The sequence below is a fragment of the Fonsecaea pedrosoi genome, assembly GCF_000835455.1.
Source record: "Fonsecaea pedrosoi CBS 271.37 unplaced genomic scaffold supercont1.5, whole genome shotgun sequence".
NCBI lineage: Eukaryota > Fungi > Ascomycota > Eurotiomycetes > Chaetothyriales > Herpotrichiellaceae > Fonsecaea > Fonsecaea pedrosoi.
The window spans coordinates 3,923,105-3,944,019 of record NW_013550611.1 but is presented as its reverse complement, the minus strand read 5'-3'; the positions used below and the strand labels follow the sequence as shown (position 1 = coordinate 3,944,019).

The 20,915-nt window shown below is 53.9% G+C and overlaps 10 protein-coding genes across 10 annotated transcripts; 5 read left to right on the top strand and 5 right to left on the bottom strand.

The window, feature by feature from the left end:
* Positions 1-937: 937 nt before the first annotated feature.
* On the top strand, positions 938-1,816 carry Z517_08902 (uncharacterized protein; the record flags this gene model as incomplete). Its single annotated transcript, XM_013427416.1, has 3 exons — positions 938-947; positions 1,013-1,511; positions 1,564-1,816. 3 exons carry the CDS (start codon positions 938-940, stop codon positions 1,814-1,816), a joined length of 762 nt encoding a protein of 253 aa, XP_013282870.1.
* Positions 1,817-2,445: 629 nt separating this feature from the next.
* On the bottom strand, positions 2,446-2,651 carry Z517_08901 (uncharacterized protein; the record flags this gene model as incomplete). The annotated part of the gene is made up of 2 exons (XM_013427415.1): positions 2,446-2,486; positions 2,540-2,651. 2 exons carry the CDS (start codon positions 2,649-2,651, stop codon positions 2,446-2,448), a joined length of 153 nt encoding a protein of 50 aa, XP_013282869.1.
* An 863-nt stretch (positions 2,652-3,514) lies between these two features.
* Positions 3,515-5,530, bottom strand: Z517_08900 (uncharacterized protein; the record flags this gene model as incomplete). Its single annotated transcript, XM_013427414.1, has 8 exons — positions 3,515-3,700; positions 3,767-3,901; positions 3,980-4,177; positions 4,271-4,696; positions 4,756-4,784; positions 4,862-5,188; positions 5,247-5,298; positions 5,351-5,530. 8 exons carry the CDS (start codon positions 5,528-5,530, stop codon positions 3,515-3,517), a joined length of 1,533 nt encoding a protein of 510 aa, XP_013282868.1.
* Positions 5,531-6,067: 537 nt separating this feature from the next.
* Positions 6,068-7,899, top strand: Z517_08899 (uncharacterized protein; the record flags this gene model as incomplete). The annotated part of the gene is made up of 4 exons (XM_013427413.1): positions 6,068-6,532; positions 6,584-6,927; positions 6,985-7,630; positions 7,708-7,899. 4 exons carry the CDS (start codon positions 6,068-6,070, stop codon positions 7,897-7,899), a joined length of 1,647 nt encoding a protein of 548 aa, XP_013282867.1.
* A 185-nt stretch (positions 7,900-8,084) lies between these two features.
* Positions 8,085-9,415, bottom strand: Z517_08898 (uncharacterized protein; the record flags this gene model as incomplete). Its single annotated transcript, XM_013427412.1, has 3 exons — positions 8,085-9,138; positions 9,225-9,264; positions 9,382-9,415. 3 exons carry the CDS (start codon positions 9,413-9,415, stop codon positions 8,085-8,087), a joined length of 1,128 nt encoding a protein of 375 aa, XP_013282866.1.
* Positions 9,416-9,953: 538 nt separating this feature from the next.
* Z517_08897 (uncharacterized protein) lies at positions 9,954-11,769 on the top strand (the record flags this gene model as incomplete). The annotated part of the gene is made up of 3 exons (XM_013427411.1): positions 9,954-10,542; positions 10,640-11,215; positions 11,279-11,769. 3 exons carry the CDS (start codon positions 9,954-9,956, stop codon positions 11,767-11,769), a joined length of 1,656 nt encoding a protein of 551 aa, XP_013282865.1.
* A 1,078-nt stretch (positions 11,770-12,847) lies between these two features.
* On the top strand, positions 12,848-14,329 carry Z517_08896 (uncharacterized protein; the record flags this gene model as incomplete). The annotated part of the gene is made up of 5 exons (XM_013427410.1): positions 12,848-12,974; positions 13,118-13,322; positions 13,503-13,599; positions 13,712-13,955; positions 14,061-14,329. 5 exons carry the CDS (start codon positions 12,848-12,850, stop codon positions 14,327-14,329), a joined length of 942 nt encoding a protein of 313 aa, XP_013282864.1.
* A 197-nt stretch (positions 14,330-14,526) lies between these two features.
* Positions 14,527-16,437, bottom strand: Z517_08895 (uncharacterized protein; the record flags this gene model as incomplete). Its single annotated transcript, XM_013427409.1, has 4 exons — positions 14,527-14,734; positions 14,791-14,817; positions 14,900-16,134; positions 16,189-16,437. 4 exons carry the CDS (start codon positions 16,435-16,437, stop codon positions 14,527-14,529), a joined length of 1,719 nt encoding a protein of 572 aa, XP_013282863.1.
* Positions 16,438-17,276: 839 nt separating this feature from the next.
* Positions 17,277-18,803, bottom strand: Z517_08894 (uncharacterized protein; the record flags this gene model as incomplete). Its single annotated transcript, XM_013427408.1, has 2 exons — positions 17,277-18,687; positions 18,739-18,803. 2 exons carry the CDS (start codon positions 18,801-18,803, stop codon positions 17,277-17,279), a joined length of 1,476 nt encoding a protein of 491 aa, XP_013282862.1.
* An 829-nt stretch (positions 18,804-19,632) lies between these two features.
* Positions 19,633-20,812, top strand: Z517_08893 (uncharacterized protein; the record flags this gene model as incomplete). The annotated part of the gene is made up of 2 exons (XM_013427407.1): positions 19,633-20,430; positions 20,633-20,812. The coding sequence occupies 2 exons, from the start codon at positions 19,633-19,635 to the stop codon at positions 20,810-20,812; spliced, it is 978 nt and encodes a 325-aa protein (XP_013282861.1).
* Between the last annotated feature and the right edge of the window lie 103 nt (positions 20,813-20,915).

Here is a 20,915-nt window from a genome sequence, read left to right as displayed (position 1 = left end):
ATCAGGTGATGGCACCAAAGGGTCACCGCATCACCAGTGAAGCTGCGAGAATGTGAGACTGCAAGACTGCGGACCGGTGTTTTTCCAGCTTGGCCAAGATGGGAGGATTGGCGAGGATCAGAGTTTTCAGCTATTGGAGCCCATCACGGATACTAGCCATGTTAGGAACTAGTATTGCCTGATGGTGGTACTAAGTGGAGCATTTGTTGATGACGTGGTGAATTGTTGTGCTGCAGCATGCTGCGCTACAGTGTTGGACCTCTAACCTCAGTTTGCTCGGAGGTGCGTCATCGCCCACCCAAGCAAGGCATCTGAGTGTCCACGGGAAAGCCCTGGAGCCAAAGTTGATGCCCTTGGAGTCGGTGTGGGGGGCCTGCGCTTGAGTCTTGGGGGCAGGCCATCATTATTGTCCGTCCCTGTACTCTCCGTCTTGGGCGCTGTGGGTGCCCTCTAAACTTTCTCCAACAATTTTGCAGTACCACTACGTATGGCCCTCTCCGGCTTCCCTATCCTGGTCCCTCTCCACAGCGTTCCAAGCTCTCCGGTAAATGTACCTCCAGTAGTCGGCTGTCACTCCAAGAGACAGGAAGGATCCAAGCTCTAGTGGGTGGTCAGTTCCTTTGGTTCCTTTGGTTGGGTGACCTCATCCAAGACACTGCATTACATCTACTGCCTGCATACCGAGCGACCAACATACGTAAATCACAAGCTCTCTTGCTCTCTTACCACTGCTGCATTAGTACAAGAGCACCTTCTCCTCCCACACCACCGCTATCTACTCTTTACACCCCGCGCTTGCTTCCTCTATCGCTCCCAACACACATCTCCCACCTTTTAAACCGTCCCTCCAGGCCACCCTTCTCTACATTTCGTATCTCGTCGCGCCGTTGGGCACTCTGCTGCAAGCTCCAGCCACCCTCAAGCTCACTGCGCCGCCATGGCGTCCCGTAAGTGAAGCTTGGTCCTGCAGACGACGATCCCGAGGCACCTCGTACTGACTGCCGCGTCACAGGTAACGGTCTCTTTGGCCTGGCATCGCTAATCCTCCTCGCCGCTGGCCTTCTGTTCATGTTCTTCATCCTCCTCGCGGGCGCAGTTGAGCATGGCCCTGTCAACAAATTCTACATTCTACAAGCAGATACCGCAAATATTCCGGGAGCTCCTCCCGTGTCAAGATGGTCATATTGGAACGTGTGCGGTGTTCAGAACGGACGCACACGTTGCGGCGACCAGCACTACTCAGATGTACATCCGGCATTTCCACTGGACCCTGCGTCTCACCGAACCTTTGACACCACGGTGAATGTCCCTCGGAACTTTGTTGAGCGTCATGGGTACTACTTCTTGATGACTCGTTTCATGTTTGCTTTCATGCTCATTGCGCTCTTCTTCGGCGTTTGCGCGTTGTTTACTGGCCTTCTCGCCCTGTGCACCAGATTGGGCTCCTATCTCAGTGGTCTCTTGAGCATGCTGGCCATGTTTTTCCAGGCAATCCAGGCATCTCTTATGACGTGAGTCCATGTATGCTGTGTGCCATGCGCAAGTGTGCTAACGAGTCAACAGCGCCGCGTACGTCAAAGGCCGCAACAACTTCCGAAACAACGGTCAAGCTTCCGACATTGGAAAGTACGCCTTTGGGTTTGAATGGGCTGCATTTGCGTGCTTCTTGATTTGCACCGTCCTCTTCTGTATGGGCGGATCCTCACGTCGCGAACCCAGAACAACCAAGTCGCGAGGTTTCACGTTCCGAGGCCGAAGGAGTAGGAGCACAAGGAGCAGAGGCAGCTTTGTTCACGACAAGGAGTACGGATCATAGGAGCTGCAGTTTCTCCACGATGCTAGCGATGGTGGCACAGGGAGATTGAGATATATCGCGAGTGAAGAGTCGGTTATTGTACAGACCTTTTTTCCTTGGTTGGTCCCCGTCCAGAACGTGCATGGCTGGTGGAATGCGGTGTTGGGGGATCGTACACAAAAATCACCAACATGAGAAAATGTTTTGGTGTTGATGACCTTGTCACGAATCTGAACAGATCAAACAGGTAGTGTCTATTCTAATATTATCTGCCAGTTCCAACCTCTGTGTTATGGATGGTGTCTGCGAGAATATGCTGGGTGCGAATCATGGCTGGATTGGCTTCTACCTAGCGAGGCCAAATCGGCTCACTTCTATGCTGTGCCATCTGATTCGTCCTTCCATTGTGAATAGCAAACTCCTTGTTGATTCCCTGTGCTTCACCAGCTTGTCGTAAGGCAAACGGGATGGACCTTGGCGGAAAGCATAACTAAACCCAGTAGCGGACAAATCTTCAAACACCTTGACGCCATTGCCCCCTCCAGTACCTCCTCATGACCACAACACCGTGGCTGGATATTTGATGAAGAATGCCGCTCTGATGCTATTGTTGTCAAAGGTGATGTTGTACAATGCCGCCACCATCAGAGTCATGCCTCCAGTTCAAAGCTGTTGACTCGAGGGTCGCGAGCTACACTTCGGTTAGTTCGAAGGCCTCATCGATCGAGACGGCGTCGGACTCACTTCGATGACCACGTGCGGCGAAGTGTGCCGCCTGCCACAACGACACAAGAGACATGATGGCCATGAAGACACCAAACACAATAGTCATGATGCCGTCTAGTGTGAGAGCCATCCTGGATCCTTTGAGTGTGGCGGTGTCCTTGGAGGGGTCTAGTAGGCGGCTAGGTTGCTTCAGGTTGCTTGGAGGCGTTCTGCAAGGCTGAATCCACACGAAGCCGGGGGAAGAGTCTGTCTGGTTTGCAGAAGAGGTTTGCTGAACAAGAGAAGGGTGATGCAGGAAATGGTATTGTGTGTTGATGCTGGGTCTCTTGGATCACTTTGTCGCGGTGACTGCTGTCGATGATGGTATGGGGAGGAGCATCTTCCCTCCAGCATTAGGGCGCAGGTCTATATATCCCTGTCAACGACTTTTGTTCGAAAGGCTGTGGTACCCCGGTCACTGCTTAAAGGCTGTGCAGCGCGACAAAGGTCAACGATAGGCTGGCCAGCTGTTTGCCCCCTGGTCGTGGAGGTCTGGGCCAATCATTAGAGCTGCCTTCGTTGGCGTGGGATCCTCGCCCCTACAGAGACCTCAGCCTTGCTGCCTTGGTCAGGAGGCAGCTACCTTTACACGCTACAGGCAAGTCGATGGGGTTGACTGCCTCGGGATTCCCCAGAAGTCGTAACTAGCCGCAGCCCGATGGGCCTCTTTACGATAGGCTGTCCACAGTCCTGCTTGAACGGTGGTGCTGGTCTGGTGGGTGGCCCCCAGGCAGCTTGTTAAGACACCCAAGTTTGTATCGACACAAGTTGCAACTTTCGGCTCTCAGCGCAATACTGTGGACAAGAGGGTCACACACTCCAGCCTCAGATATAGAGTGCGTCGACTTCCACAAGGTCAGTCTCCGCAAATTCGCAACCGCGAAACTTGATATATTGATCCATGATATCCCACTATATTGCTTCGGCAAACTCTGGACGCTTGAAGACTCAATGCTACTTCCTCAAACTCACATAACAGTCCAAGTTCTTCTGCTTGACAAACCAGGCATTCTCTATCTCCAGTGGCCTGTTTGGATCCACAAGTGTGAAATCAAATTTCCTCACCAGCTCGGGGATCAGGATTGAGATCTCGAGCAGACTGATATTTTTACCGATGCAGGTCCGGGATCCAGCTCCAAACTATTCGACAACATCAGCCTGAGAACACAAGTGGGAGGGTGGGCATTTGGTGAACGCCTCACTTACCGTGAGGTTATAGCGAGTCATCTCTGCAGCTCTCTCAGGAGACTCAAGCCAGCGCTCGGGTCTGAACTCTTCAGCGTCTGGGCCAAAGATCTTCTTGTTGGAGTGTGCGACCCAGCTGTTCACGCCGACCTCGGTCTGTCGCTCAAGACATCAGCACTACTACTTTGAGAGAGTCCTTCCCCTGAGTACCGGGAGAGGAAGCTGAAGTCTCACCTTCTCGGGGAAATACTTCCCAGCAATGTTGGCGCCACCTTTGGGAACGACACGGACCATAGGGAGACCAGTTGCGGGATGGCAGCGAAGGCCTTCTTTGATGACGGCCTGGAGATAGGGCAGTTTCTGTGCTTCTTGGAAGGAAAGTATGTCGTTTGACCCGCGCTCTTCGATCGCCTGGTCGAGTTCTTGTCGCAGCTACACGCGGTTAGCACGCTTGGTCGTCCACACGCAGAATATTATGGATCTCCAAGGAGTTTTTGAGCTCTGCAAGACTCATCCTCGTCTTACCTTCTCCAGCACGGCAGGGGCCTTCATCAAGTGGTACAAAATACCCGCCAGGCTGACCGACGTGGTATCTGACCCGGCACCAATATTCGTCCCACAGGTCGAGAACACTGATTCCATGGGAAACTTATCCGGCTGCAAGGCGTGCATCCTCAGCAGCTTTGTCAAGAAGTCGTCTGTTGGCTTCGACTCGTCTTTCTCCAGAAGGCTCTTGGACTTTTGTCTTTGACCTTCCAGAACCTGCTGCTGCATGAACGTGCCCATGTAGTGCATTCCACCATTGGGCAACATTGACAAAATCCAGTTGAGGAAATAGTGCCATTCATGGTACACGCCCACTTTTGAGAGGTAAAGGAGGTAGGAGTGCAGGGCAGCGATCATATTGCCATTGTCTTTGCCGGTGTCCAAGAAGCCAAATCGTTTGCTGAGCTGGAAATATGTTAACCTCAGCAGACCAGGTGGAGCGAACCTCAAGAGGCTTGACCTACCGTGATGAGTGCTATGGTATCGAAAGCGTCTGATGTGTCGTTAGCCAGGAGACTTTTGTGAAGATATTTCGTGTTGCAGCTCCAGCACAGATTCGACGGTACATACAGTATTGCAGCCAGACTTGCAGGTTGATAGGGGTGTGACTCTTTGCGAACTCGGTGAATTTCTGGACCAGGATTTCGGCACACGCCACAGCATTCGGCTCCATAGCGACCAAGCTCGTCATCGAATACAACGACGCGACATTGCGCCTGTTGATGGCATGGGACTCGGGGTTGAGGTCGGTGAAGAGATCTGGATGCTTGTTCTTGGGGTTGTTGGAGGCGATGTACCATTTTCCCTTGACGAAGTTTGTCCCATGGCCGTAAATGGTCTTGATGGCGTCTGCGTCGTCGATGGAATAATAGTTTGGAGCAATTCGCACAATCGGTCCTAGCAAGATCAGCTTGAAAATCACAGCGAAGAATTCGGCAAGGTGCAAGTTCAGTACCATATTTCCTATGGAGCGCAATATTCGTCCTCTCGAATCGACCTCGAGCCACCTGGAGATGTCAGGATCAACGACGATCATCTCTGAGTTTGGAAGAAGTCTACCTCTCTCAGGTACCACAGCCTTGTGAACCTGGCCAAAAAGGGTCCAGGCACCGACCGCAGGGGGTCTCGAAGAGCGACAAAGACATTGTACACAACCCAAAGCCCCACCAAACTCCCAATCAGGATCGTAGGTGAGAGGGTGGTAGCGTAACGTGTGAGGAAGCCTTCCAGTTGGGCCATGTTTCTGTGGGCGGCTTCTTTGCAGCTCGCTTGATGGCCGAAATGCTGGTTGTAACACACAAACGATGCTCAAGGTTGTTGGAGAATCCCCCAGCTTTTGACCGCCATTTATCAAGACAAGATGACTGCAAACGCCAGACGACCACCAAGCTCAGCTGCGCAATGCCCCCTCAACTGCCGAGAGGTACAAGGTACGAAAGCACGGAAAATACCCCGGATCTCGGCTTGGCCTTGCTGAAGCATTGGAGACGCTTCGTCAACCCCACAAGCCTCTCCACGAACAAAGCCTGGAGGCGTGGCACGGATTCAGAATCCCTTCTCCACATGAAAGATTCAGCCGTCGGCGACTTCATGTGGGCGTCTTTTTTGTTGTCTCGAAGGATCATCCAGGCAGAACATCAATCATGTGGGACCCTGTGGCCGTGCTCTCTACTTATGCTGCTGGATATTTCAAAGACAGAGAGGACATGTGGACTATTTCTGTTGCAGTATTGTCCAAGGCTGTTTCTGGTCTGTTATTGAAGCCAGAGAAGCAAAATGGGTGTTCTCCAGAACTTGTCGGGTGCACGGGGCACCACGGAACTTAGCTTTGACTCCTACAGCCTCCTGCGGGCTGCGGTCATTGGGGTTATCTCTTTGCCGGTGATATTCATCCTTGTTGACTACATCCGAGTCCTTCGACTGCGTCGAAAGCTTCCTCCTGGACCATTCCCCTGGCCACTTGTTGGCAACTTCTACCAGATTCCCAAAGTCAAGCCATGGATCGACTTCGAGAAATGGTCGGAATACTACAAGGACCCCATGATCACCATCTGGCAGGGCCACAGACCGACCATTATGTGCAACGACATCTGGACAATATCCGATCTGCTCGACAAGCGAGCAAACATTTACTCTTCTCGACCTCATATGATCGCCATGGGTGACATGATCAATGCGACAGAGAGTAACCAGGTGTGCCTTGTTTACGGAGACAAGTGGCGCCTTCATCGTCGCCTAATGGTACGTCCAGAATTGTCTCGCCACGGAACCGTTTAGCTTATTCTCGAGCAGCATTCAGCAACGGGCTCACAAGCCATAAGACCTTGGCGCGCGATTCAGGCCAACGAATCCAAGCTTCTGGTGCGCGATCTGCTGGACAAACCAGATGACTTTGTCATGAGCGTTGAGAGGTACTCGTGCTCGATTGTCTCTATCATTGGCTGGGGTCGCCGCATCGACAAGATCAACGACTATGTCGCTCAGATGGCGCTCAAAGCCATGGAAGGGGTCGACCTCATTATCCCAGGTCTTTTCATCGTCGAATCGATCCCCTTCCTGGCCAAACTGCCCAAATGGCTCAATTGGATCTACCCCATGCCGAGCCAGATGAACACCATGGCAAAACATTTGCAAAGGTAATTCACTCGACAAAATTCCGCTTCGGTAGGTGCAGGCTGATTTTGTTTTCGTAGATACTTTGTCGCACTGTCGAAAGAAGGCGCTCAAGCCCCCGAGGACAACTTCGCAAAGCGTCTCTTCAGGGAGCAAGAACAAAGTAATATTGCCGACGAGGAGATTTCGAGTCTCACATCTAATCTCATCGGGGGCGGAGTCGACACCACCAGCGGAACGATACTCTCCTTCATCCTGGCAATGTGCGTCTTTCCGGACAAGCTGAAGAAGGCTCAAGAAGAACTAGATCGAGTGGTTGGCCAAGATCGAGTCCCGGACTGGAGTGACGAGGCGTCTCTGCCGTATATCAAAGCTGTCGTCAACGAGACACTGAGGTGGCGGACCGTTACTATTCTCGGCGGGATCCCACACGCGCCGATTCAGGACGACGAATATCGGGGCTACTTGATACCCAAAGGCACCCCTATCACGGGCAATGTGTGGGCCATCCATCGAAACCCAAGAGAGTTTCCTGAGCCTGACCAGTTCCGGCCCGAGCGCTACCTCGGCGGTCTTGAGCGGCCTTATCCCAACAAGCAGGGCCACAATGCTTTCGGATGGGGTCGCCGCCAGTGCAGCGGGCAACCCCTGGCCGAGCAAGGGCTGTTCTTGACGATTGCGACGCTTCTCTGGGCCTTTGACTTCAAGCCCGGTCTGGACGAGAATGTAAGTGACCTAATATCCATCCCCTTACGTTTGTCTCTTTTTTGGGGGGGTGGGGCTTACACATTTCTTCTTTCAAGGGGAACGAAGTCAAATTGGACATCTTTGCATATACCAAGAGTGAGAACATGCGCCCGGAACCCTTCAAGGCGCGCTTCATCCCCCGCTCAAAGGCTATTGAGGGCATCATCCGGGCAGAGGCAGCAAGGGCAAGGAAGGAGCTTTCTGCGTATGACGGCGAAACCCATTTGAGGTTGGAGCATGTCCCTTAGAAGACATGAGATGGACTGGTTGTTTGGGAGCGAAGGAGAGGAGTTGTTTCCGAGGTTAAGAGATGTTTTTTTGTTGCGCCTTGTTTAGGGGAGGAAAGATATTTCCACAGACCAGCGGATATTTTACATCCTTGGTTCAGATCAGATGTCGTCAGGTAGTCCATCAAGATATTCTGTCAGGAGGCCTACAATTTTGTGTCCCGTCTCATGCAGAGAATCTTGGAAGAGGGATCTATATGAATTGACGCTTTGACCTGGGGAATCCACTCATGCAGGACTTCTTCGCTCCCATATCCCTTCTTCAACTCGGGATACGATTCCTGCACCTGGACGTCGAGACTGGGAGACTCGGACAACTCGACGAGCGGGTGGAAGGGCCCCTCTGTCTCATCCATGCCGAGCACGGGCGTCACACAGGCGTCGACACGGTCGAATATCGCTCTCCACTCGTCCCGCGTCTTCTGTCTGAAGATGCGCGCGAACAGCTCTTTGGTCCGCGGCCACGCTGTCCTGTCCCACTGCCCCTCCGGCAACACCTCACGATCGATCCCCAGTCCTGCCAGGAGATTGGCGTAGAACTGGGGCTCTTGGGCCCCGACGGCGACGAACCGGTCGTCCCTGGTCCGGTAGACCTCGTAGAAGGGGGCGGCGCCGTCGAGGAGGTTCTCGCCGCGGGGCCGGTCGCAGTTCCGGTGACCCTGCTGCTGCCGCATGAACGTGGCGAGGTAGGCGGTCCCGTCGACCATGTTGGCCGCGACGAGCTGGCCCCTGCCAGAGACCCGTCGATGCAGCAGCGCGAGCAGGATGCCCACGACGCACACGAGCCCGCCACCCGCGAAGTCGCCCAGGATATTCGCCGGCGGGGAGGGGTTCTCGTCCCTGCGGCCCAAAAGCGATAGTACGCCAGACACGGCGAGGTAATTGACGTCGTGGCCCGCGCGGTTTTTGTACAGTCCCCCGGGCCGGAAGCCGTACAGGTGCGCGTAGACGAGGCGCGGGTTCAGCGCGCGCAGCGTGTCCGGACCCAGACCCAGTCGCGCCATGACCCCGGGTCGGTACGGGTCGATGAGCACGTCGGCGGCCTTGACCAGCTCGAGGAACGCGCATCGCGACGGCTCCCGCTTCAAGTCGACCACGACGGAGCGCTTGCGTCGGCACAGCGTGTCGCGCGGCGGGCCGAAGACCTCGAATGGTCGGTCGACACGGACGACGTCGGCGCCGTAGTCGGCGAGGACGAGCCTGTTTGTATGACAAAGTCAGGGAGGGGGGCTTGGGTGGATGCCGTGAGGATCGCATCATATGGGATGGGGATATGGGTGACGAACCCGGCAAAGGGGCTTGGAGCAAGTCCGCCCAGTTCGAGGACTAGATGTACCAAGACGAGGTTTGATTAGTATGAGTATATTTGTTTGTCTCCCTCACACAAACACACATTTTGGTCAAACGGAAGAACAAGAACAGGATATTGAATCCATCACTCACCTCTGAGTCCTTTCAAAGGGGCGTCTGATGACATGGTTCTCTCGGTCGCTGTTGAACCTTCACATCCGGTTCTGGCAGCCCCCTTTGACCGATATCTACTCTGCAGACCCTTTCTCCGAAGTCCAAGTCAGGTCGTATCTTGGATCCTGATCTTTACAGTAGTTACCAACGACAAGGCTGGCCACGTACCTCTTACTGTATGCTCCCCTTCGGCCCCACCTGGTACTTTACTCCACATTTCCCCGATTGTCGATTGTTGTGGAGGGTTTGGATGTTCGGGGGTATTGCCAATGTACTACACTCTACACACTCTACACTACGCGGTAGGGGAATACTACCTGGTTAGTTGAGTAGGAGGGTCCAGGACGGGGTGACTCTCCATGGTCAAACTCCAATGAGCGACGACCTCGGTAGTGGACCCAGTACAGTTTGCGGTGGCACACCTCCCTCTCTGCCTGTGCCTCTCGAGAAAGCTCTCGTCATGATCTGAGCGTGGATGTTGGTCTTCATCAAGAGGCCTCTCCCATAGATGACCAAGGGTAAACTCACACACAATATACAAACCTACAATCATGATCTTCGAGTCACAGTACCACGTCGACATCCCCTCTGTCGACCTACTCACGTTTCTCTTCTCCCGCACACCCTTCAAGGACGACGACCCGATATGGATCAACCCATCCAACCCGTCCAACCACGTCACCCTCGCCAGAGTCCGCGACCTGACGCGCCGAATCGGCCAGGGCTATCGCGACCTCGGCATCGGCAGCCACGGCGCCGGCAGGGACATTGTCCTCTCGTACGTCGAGAACCAAGTCATGGTCGCGCCCAATAACTTCGGCGTGATCTGCGCGGGCGGCGTCCACGCGACATGTTCAGTGACGGCAACCGCGTTTGAGCTGGCGAGACAGATACGGCTAAGCAGGCCCAAGATCCTGATCTGTTCGGCGCAGACGAGGGACGCCGCTGAGGACGCCATCGGACAATCTGGAGTCGATGGCATTCGCCTTGTCATAATGGTGTCCGCCGAGTTGAATATCGTGGACGGAGGCGGAAAGTCCATCGTCAGTGACAGAAGACTGGAATGGGAGAGGGTCACCGACCCTGCCGTCCTCGAACGGACGACGGCTTGTCTCGTCTATTCCAGCGGCACGACAGGCAGTCCGAAAGGCAAGGAAAGCCCCCCCTCTCCAAAAAATGATACTAGGTGTATTATAACCAAAACTAATCAAATTGTGGGCGTGTTGAACCCTCACAGGCGTTGTCATCACGCACTCCAACATCGTGGCCAACCTCTGCCAGATGGCCTTCCACTTTGACCACTTCGCCCGGAAAGCCATCTCCGAGGGCGTCTACCTCCGCATGCCGGGGGTGATGCAGAACGCCGTCGCGGTGGGCATCTTCGTCCAGAACATGATGGCCCTGCAGTGCGGGATGCAGGTGTACATGTTCCCCAAGTACGACTTTCCCACGCTGACGGCCAGCATCAAGAAGTTTCGGTTGTCGGCCTGTTTCATCGTCCCCGCCATCTGGAACAAAGTCGTGCAGGAGTGCACGAGGGAGGATCTGGCGTCCATCAGGTTCGCCATGAGCGGTGCGTCGCCCCTGCCGTTGCCCCTGCAGTTGAAGGTCCACGACATGTTGCCCGACGGCGTCGTGTTGCGGGTCAACTGGGGCATGACGGAGACGGTCACCGCGGCGGCGCAGCCGAATGCCACCGAGGTCGACAGGGCGGGGAGCTCGGGGAGATTGTTGCCCAACATCCAAGCCGTCATCCTCGGCCCTGATGGGGGAAAGCTGGGCTACAACCAACGGGGGGAGTTGTGTGTCAGAGGTCTGTATCCGATACCATCCCATTCAAATTAGATTCGTACTTCTTCACTGACTAGGTTTTCAGGACCGAACATAATCAAGGAGTACTTCAACAACCCCGAAGCCACGCGCGCGGCATACACGAGCGACGGCTGGTTCCGCACGGGGGACATTGCCCACTTCGCCCGCGACGGCAAGCTCTTCATCGTCGGCCGCTCCAAGGAACTCCTCAAGTACAAATCCTTCCAGGTGAGTCCCACCGAAGTCGAGTCCATCCTGGGACAGCTGCCCGGAATCTCCGACGCCGGGGTCATCGGCGTGCCCGACGGCGAGGGCAACGACCTCCCTCGAGCGTACATCGTGCGGTCCGAGCGGGGCAAGGCCGAAGGTCTCTCGGAGAAGGAGATCCACGACTTTCTCAACCCGCGCGTGAGCAGCTACAAGCGGCTGCGGGGAGGGGTGCGGTTCGTGGACGAGATCCCGCGGAACCTGAACCAGAAGATCATGAGGGACGTGCTCAAGAAGTGGGTGGAGAGGGAAATCGGGGGGAGGTCGAATTTCCGGGCGCGATTATAGAGGACGATTGATAGGGGAGATAGATTTACAGAGTAGTTGTGACCTGCACTGATAGGCGAGGGAGTAGTCAAGTTCCAAGTTCTCTCCAACAGTGCTCAGCCGGGCATGTAGAGGGTCTGATGTTACAATACATGCCATGCTTTAGATACTTGGATATATACTCAAGGCCTAACGCCTAGAAAATATACCTAACCCTCTCCCATCGCCCTCAATCCTTTCGAGCAGAACGGCGGGGTTTGTCATCAACGATGAAGCTTCCTCTTGACTACAGACCACGTCTTCACCGCCCGCCCGCTCGCTCAATAAGCTAGCTAAGTTTGCGAGAGAGGAACACAGGGGAGAGCGTCTTAGGCAATGGGTGGTGGCTGTCATAGGTCTTCGTCTGATCTGGCCCCGTCCCCCCAGAAAAAAATACTGAGCCAGAAAAGAAACACCGGTCATGTGGGTCGTTCAACTCGGTAATGACGGGGACTACACCATCCCGCACAGAGTCAAGCAAGTTCAAGCGGCGTGCAGCATGCAGTTCTGTTGTCTGGGACATGGAGGCTCAGAAGTTTCTCAGGCTCTCCACATGGACCAGTTGGGCAAGGCTGCACTAGATTATTTATAGGGGGTTGGAGAGAAAAGGGGGGGAGGGGTGGTCAGCGATGTCATGCATGGAGACGGCGCCGGCGGTGTTTCTTCTATCCCCGCAACGCGAGACGATCTTTGAGGGGGCCACGAGGGAGGGTGAGGGGCTAACGCTTGCTTCCTCTTGAGTAACAAGTATTGTCTGTGTGTTTGTGTGTGCGTAAACACATGTGGGGTCCATGCTCATTGGCCAGATGGAGACGGCGGCACAGGCAGCGCAGGCAGCACAGAGATGGTGCAGGACCCTTTTCCTTTCGGGATGACAACTTGCTAGCTAGTTAGCTAACTGGATACTTTGCCTGGAGATACAAACAAACACACAGCCGCATAGAAAAAAAGTCGGGAGATCCTAACCCGTGCTGGATCGAGAGATATAGCATTTGTCTCGTATTGTCTGGCAACCACCTGAAGCTCCCAGATTCACTCCCAAAAACTTCGAGACAAAGCCATGGATCCCAGCAAGTATGGCGTCTCGTCCATCCCCTTGAACCATGCCCCTTACGGGCCCATCACAGACGACAAGCTCAAAGGCCTGAACCAGGGCAAAGTGGCCCTCGTCACAGGCGGTGCCAGAGGTACGCGATACACAAGACACGTACACACCCCAGCGATGAATCCTCCTAAAGCGCCACACCGAGGCTGCTGCTCCTCCTTTGCCTTTCACTCCCAGAAAACCAGGAGACCGCTGTGCTCGGCTAACTATGACCGTGCCCGGCAGGCATCGGACGGGCGATATCGCAAAAACTGGCCCTCTCGGGGGCCAACGTCGCGATCATAGACCGTCTCCAGGACGAACTGACAGAGACCAAGGCCCTCTGTGAAAAGTACGGCGTCACGGCCAAGACGTATGTGGTCGATGTGACGGACGTGGAGGCGTTGAGGACCGCGTTGAAGCGAGTAGAGGAGGACTTGGGCCCGATTGAGTGAGTTTTTCTTCTCCGACCGCTCCCTTCCTCCTTTCAAGATGGCGGAAGGAGAGAGTCCATCTGGGGGACTTGAGGATCCTCATTGTGATATTAATTCGGGTTTTCTGGATGGATGACGGATGGCCAAGTGAGTGAGACGGGGACTGACCTTGGGGTGAATTACCCGCCCATGCACAGCATCCTAGTCAACAACGCGGGAGTGTCGCCCGGAAAACCGCAGTGGATGGAGAGCTTTGAGGAGTTCTGGCGGACCATTGAGATAAATTTCAAGAGTGTACGGGTTCCCCCTTCTCTCTCCCCGCCTCTCTTTTTCTCTCTGCGCACACAAAAATCAACTCACTCCGCCCAATATTTACTTGGCTGGGAAGGAAGACTGACATGAGCAGGCCATGGTCACCACGTGGGCTCTCCTCGCGCAATTCCGCGAGCGCCGTTCCGGGGTCATTATCAACATCTCGTCGCGCGCCGCGACGGTCGACATGCCCTTTTCCACGGGCTACACATCGTCCAAGGCGGCCGTCGCCCGCGCGACGTCGACGCTGCAGGAAGAGATCGAGCTGGACGGCCTCGGCGACGCGATCCAGATGTACGCGCTGCATCCGGGTGGCGTGCTCACGGCCATGGCGAAGAGTAAGGATTCTCTCCGTCCCCCCTCCCTAGTTACCCTTCTTACCCATATATCTATCTACCTCGCCCACACACATGCACAGACTTACCAAGGAACAAAACAAACAGCCGAACTCCGCACCGAGATCCTCGAGAAATACCCGTCGCTCGAGCAGCAGCGCACAAAGTTCCACGCCCTCTTCAAAGATCCCCCGGAACTGTGCGGCGCCACATGCGCGTACCTGGCGTCGGGCCGGGCAAAGGAACTCAGAGGCATGTACTGGGACTGCAGGCAGGATATCGAGCGCGTGGTCGGCTACGGGAGGGAGGAGCTGGTGAAGGAGGGCAAGAACGTGCTCACGATTGGGTTTGTCGATGGGTACGAGAATGAGCCGTAGGGGATGAGTCGGAGGGGACGAAAAGGAGGGAGTGAGAGAAGATTAAATATATTCGAACCAATGTTCTCGACTGTGCCATGCTGCTCGTCTGTCTTCTGTCCCGTCAAAACCCCCAACAAGACAAGTTATCAACACATCGTGTGACAAAAACACATCAACCCGGCTGTGGCTGGTGCTGGACCACGAGTGTCGTTCCCTCACATCCCTCCTTCTGCCCCGGCATGGTCCGTCTCCAAGTGCAACCACTTGAGCGCGTTGTGCTTGTGCCAGAAATATCGATACTTCTTGCCATACACGTACATGGGCACCCCGAGGAGGCACAGGAACCCGGTAATCCCTGCCATGGTCCCCGCCATCTCGACGGCCCCATGTTCCATGTACCAGTCAATGACATAGTTTGTAAGCCTGGCCTCCGGTCAGTTCGCCGTTTAATCGGCTGGCAAGACGAGTCCGCGACTTACCCGTAGAAGAAGAAGTTTTTGAAGACCCTGTGCGTTGATCGGTTAGCCCGTCTCTTGCAAGGTAATAAGATAGAAAGCAGCTGGATCACCACGACGCAAAAGGACTCACATGTTCATGACAAACAGCTCGGTGCTGTTCTGGCGGTACGCGTCGAGTGCCCACTGCGTCGCGAAACTGGCAATTATGGTCATCCCGAACAGAATCACTCCCCAAATGAAGCAGATCAGGTAAATGTTCTCAAAGTTCTTGACCGCATAGGCCCATCCCACGAGACCAGCCACAGAGCATACACCGCCCAGAGTCAGGGGGAGGAGCGCGAATTCCGGCTCATAGACACCGTTGTTGCGGCGTGACATGTTCTTGACTAGCGGCTCCGAGACCACAAATGAGAAGATTGCACCCAGTAGCCCGCCAATGAAGGGTCCTGCCGACATGTACCCGACAGAGGCCGAGGACATCAGGTAGGGGGGCGAGGCGAAGATGACACCCGAGAGAATCGCCACGGCCACATACCAAGCAATAATGACTCCTGTCATCAAGACCTGGTAGAGAGCTCCCAGGTTGAGAAGTATCGCGACAGAGGCAATGGCCATCTTGATGACGGAATCGTCCACAAAGGTGCCGTTGTAGAGGGCGAGTTGCTGGACGAACGACTTTGGCGGCGGTATGGAATCCACGGATGTCTGTGTAGTGTTTGTCGTTGTCTTTTCTAGATCAGTATTTGTACCTGTAGCGGGTACTTTGGCATGGCCCTCCAAGTGATGTGCAGCTCGTGATTCCACACTTGCCAGCTTTTCCAGGTTCTCGTCAGAGCCCGCCGTGTCGATTTCGTATATGGCCTTCCGCCGATACATTGTTTCGGGACAGTAAAGAATGACAAAGATGGTTTGGATTGCCGCAAAAGGTATGTAGATGTGGAAGTTGTAATGCCAGCCAAGGTGATCCGTGATGACACCGGCAACGATGGAAATCCCATTGGAGATGGCCGCCAATAGGAAAATGATAACGGCTACTCTGGGACCTCTCTCGTGGACGAAGAACATGTCCCCGATGGACGCCACAGCAAGGGACTCGTATGCGGCGATGCCTATTCCTTGGAGGACCCGACCGGAAAGGAGCGTGTTGTAACCCGAGGCCACTTCCGAGACGATGATTCCAATGGTGCCGATCAAGGATGAGAAGACGTACATGGGTCGTTTACCGTACTTTCGACCCAAGGCAGAGGCAAAAGGGCCCATGGCCCCCGTCGCGAGGAGAGAATATCCCGAGAGTTTGGCGACATCAGTTGGGGAGCGCTTGAGGTCCAATGAGATTTGAATGATGCCAGCATTGAGGATCGGTCCCTGTGCAGTTTGTCATTCCAATGCTGCAAGCCTGGCTTCGTGGCTGTCACCTACCGGCACCACACCGTGTATAATCACCCCAAAGAAGATGATGGTCAACACAATATGCTTCTTGAAGGATGACCAATTCAGCGGGTCGTTCGGATCCTCAGATGGCTGCGGCGCGAGAACAATGTGCGCATTCTTCCCTGTTCCGTGCTTCAAACGACCCGTCTGCTGTTCCGAATGGGCAGCTCGCTGGTCGAGGAGGACTGTTCCTGGAACGTGCGCAGTGGTGTTCGCCTCAAGCACACCCAGACCCATTTTGTTTGTTTCCCTTGCACTGGTTTGAGAGTGGCAGTGCTCACGCTTAATCGCGAGAAGCTGTTCAATGGTCTTTGCACATCAGATCAAGCTGCCGGACGGGCCCGTATATCAACAGCCATATCAACCATCGGGGCAGAGTGGAGAGAGCCTCGTCTAGAATCCGGGGGCATCCAATTGTCAGAATCTGGGGAATATCGCTACCCCACCTTTTCTCATTGGACCAATGCATTGTCTATTCACGGTTAGATTGCTTTGCTCAGGGCTAACATCAAAGGCCTAGAATCCACCATGATCTAGCCTCTATATTGGGTAACCAAAGCCTGGAAGCGAACTGGGTAGGTGTGGCCGTATTGGTAGAAAGGTGGTGCGTCGTCTAGGGTCGAGGTAAGCCATGCATCCGGCTTTCCTCGTGGCTAGACACAATAGGCGACTGTCGTTTCCAACAGTGGCAACACATGCAAGGTTGAAGGCCCTCCTGACCTTAGGATACGAGAGGCAAGTTGGGGCAAGCTCGGCAAGCTGGATACCTCTGGTTATGAGACAAAGCCAGCTGTAAGTCGGGGAAGTGTCTCAGCCTTGTCTTAGGCATGTTGTTCTGCTGGGGTGTATTGATCAGTAGGGGCCAAGAACATAGCTTCTCCAACAGTCGGTCGCTTGTCCATATGTATGGATGCTCATCTCGGGTGCAACTGGAGTTGACCGCAGCCGAGATTGCTGGAGAAGATGAAGCAGACAGGGATAAACGATAAAAGATATTTGGTGAGTGGTGAGTGGTGAGCGGACTGAAGACTGAATGGAAGAATGTTTTGCAAGATTGAGTCCGTCTTCGCGTCCCTCTAGTAGATGCCTGGAATGATCCTCCATCTGACGCGCTTGCAGTAGCGCTCCCAGTCTTTTCCATACTTGCTCCGGCACTTCTCTTCATCCCTCATTTCTCTATGCACGAGCAGCACAGCAAAATACAAGACATAGAAATAGGTAAAAATCATCCCCCAACCACGAGCATCTCCTTGCACTACCTCTCTAGTTACATGACCGGTAACAGGATTCTGGTACTTGTTGATGATATATCCCGCAATTCCAGTAGGGAGAGAGTAGCTCCAGGACATGGTCCAGTCACCAAGATAGTTGATATGTCGCGCGTAACCCCACCAACCAGAGACAAGAAGTTTGGAGCCAGACTCGGTTGTTATAGTTTCAAGGTGTGATACTCGAGGATCATTGGGATTTGTTCGGAATCGGTTCTTCTCGTTGTTTGCCCCTCGGAAGATGTAGTATCCTAAGCCTTGCACGCCCAGCACGCCAGCGATGCCGCTGATGCCCAGGGTCAAGGGATATACCGCCAGATACCGTGCTTGTAGGCTGTAAATGAATGGAACCCAAGTCAGGTCACCGAAAGCGAGCATGAACCCGAAACCATCGGTGGTCACATCCATGGTGGTGAGAATTGCCGATTCCATGTAAAGTGAGTCGAGGACATAGAGCGATTGGAAAAGAGTGACCAGAATGATAGAATCACTAACAAAACCATGAACCTTGTACTGATGCACAATGAACGCGAGGTCGAGAATGATCCAGCCTAGCAGACCTGGTCTCAACTCGTTGAAGACCTTGATATCGATCACTTGACCACCTGCGATGGGGATCCAACGCGGAACGGCGACACGTGGATTCAGCTCACGCCCAATGAAGAAGTCGTATAGCATGTTCCCAGTATGCCCTCCCTTGGCAAGCTCCCTATTCTCCGGATTTGGTTTACCTGGGTGAGGAATGCTGAAGGAAGCCAGATAGACATAGATTGCCTGGGCATAGGAAATGAGGAGATTCGCTGTAACAACTTGGGGGAGATTGTCCCAGATGAAGTTCCAGACTGCAAAGTCGGTTCCTTGAAGAGCGGTGCCCACGGCGAGACCAGCAAGGGTGAGGACCGCCGAGTTGAAGGAGTTGAATTTGTAGTGATGTCTTCCTCCCGTGCCCAATGTTGTACCATCGACCTCTTGACCGGGCAGAAACAATTGCAGAGCTAGACTCAGAGCATAGTATGCCAGCACCCACAGAATGACGTTCAGATCGAACAGGCCCAAGAGTCCATCCTCCGGCCATGGCGTCTGTTTCTTCAATTTCCCCAGGGTTAAAGTTCGTGGGTCCAGCAGTGCAGGCGCAGGGCAACCTGAGACGTCGTTGCACAGGAAGATGGTGGTATAGACGAGGATGGGCAAGCCGAACACTATGCCAGCAGCTCCTAGTCTGCTACGGCATCAGTATGGAGATATTTGGCAACGGAGTGTATCGACTTACGGGCCACCAAATTCATAGCCATGCTTCTCCTCTGAAGCTTTCTCTGTCCCTGGTTTCACTGTCATTTTGCGTAGCTTTTACGAAGCGAGTACCAATGGAGTCGACAAAGGAGATTGTAGAAACACAGACGGAAGGTTCAGAGAGAGTGAGATGGCGACAAATGAAGGCAAATGAGTGTCATTTCTATGTCCGCAGTTATGGAAAGTCAATGCAAAAGAGGGTGAAGCCAAAACAAAAAGTCAAGCCACCGGCATGTCCAGCAGCCGAATGAGATCATCATCGCCATCAGGGCGCAGTTGTGGATGTGGATGCATCGCGTTGCATGTTGCGTGTTGCGTGTCGCGCCAACTCAAGACCATGAAAAAAGCTTCAGATACGAGTTCGTCTCGGAGGATTTTCTGATGGGTACAGCGTGTACTCGGTATTCCCCAGTAGTAAACCGCAGATTGGAAGCATGTGTTGAAATCTCGAAATAATCGTGTGCCGTTGCCTTATCCGTAGCATCTTTGACCAACCCCGAGGATCCGCAGGCACACACATTTCGACTGTTACTCCCTCCCTTGCTCCCTTGCTCCCCTATTACTGGTGCCATTCTGCCACTATCCCTTAACACCGCACCCTCATCCGCCTGTCGTCGCTGCACTCCTACAAGCACTTTATTTGAAACTTGTACGCGTAGGCTGCCTTTGTGACATCCTCCCTTTCTCTCATTCACTCTTCCTTTCAACACACAATCAGCCTACACTGTTTTACCACCGGGCGCAGCATTCGCTTGTATTGCGCCGACGTTCGGACCACTTTCAGCTCACTATTTTTTTTTCCATCTCGCAAGGATACTGTAGGAGCAGCTTCTTGACAGACCTCACTCCAAATCTCCGGTACCAGCAACCAGCCATGTTCCTCTCAACATCGTTCTTCCTCGTCCTGTTGTCATCATTACCCTCAAGTCTCGCCGCGACCGACGCGAAACCACCACCGAAACCATGTACCATTCACTCCGCTTCAACCGGCTCATTCTTTGATCTCCACCCTCTACAATTGACCCTCGAGGGCACGAAATACCAAGTCGCGAGCAATGAATCGTACCATTCAAAAGGGTATGACTATCCCGCAAATTTCACCATGAATTTCTGTGGGCCGGTCGTTGAGCAGTTGGAAGATGTCGAGGGAATACCCACTAGCAAACTGAAAAATATCTCGGCCTTCTACAAAGACGCCCGCGGTGATATCTACAGCATTGGCCAACAGAACGATCAGCTTCTCTTCCGTGGCAAGAAGCTAATCCTCAACTACACTATGGGCTCGCCCTGTCCCGACCTTGATGAGGATGGCACTCCCATCGAGGGCCTCGTCGCAGACAAAGTGAACAACCGGCGCAAATCCACCCTTCTGTCCTTCATCTGCGACACATCCCCACTGCTCTCGACTCGCCCTGCTGTCTCCTTTCTGGGCTCTCCAGACCACTGCACCTATGTATTCGAAGTCCGATCCCGTTGGGCGTGCGGCGGGACTACACAATCGGGAGAAAAGGGCACACTCGGTCCCGGCGCAGTCTTTGGCCTGATTGCTGGTATTGCCCTGCTGGTCTACCTCATTGGAGGTATCGTTTATCAGCGTAATGTTCTGCATCAAAGAGGCTGGAGGCAGCTACCCAACTATGCCATGTGGGCGGGTATCTTTGGTTTCTTTTCGGTATGTATTTCCCCTTCATTGGTATCTCCTTGTTCATATCAGGTCGGGTCATGTTCCCTTACACACTGTGATATCTACAGAGGCCCTGTTCCGGGGGCCCACGCCGGAAGCGTTATGCGTCAGCTGGAAGAGATTACGATTGGAAGTCGGACCTGGCTTAACGACCCACGGCTAACCTCAAATTTCTCGATTTCACATATAGGATATGATTGTTATCCTGTTTTCCTCCTGTACGCAGAGGATGCCGGGAGGAGTCACTCAATTATTCGCCGGACGACGTGGCTACCACCGTGTAGGCACTGATGAACGACATGGACGAGGCCGCACTCCGGATGACGAAAATAGATTGATTGACCAACTCGACGAAGAGTGGGATGATTGAGCAATGCCACGAAGCTAATCGTGTCAATTGCCCCTCCCACGACATCAAACCAACGCTTCTGAGACTCGCGGCGAACATTTACTGCAAAGGCTCCCTGGCTGCG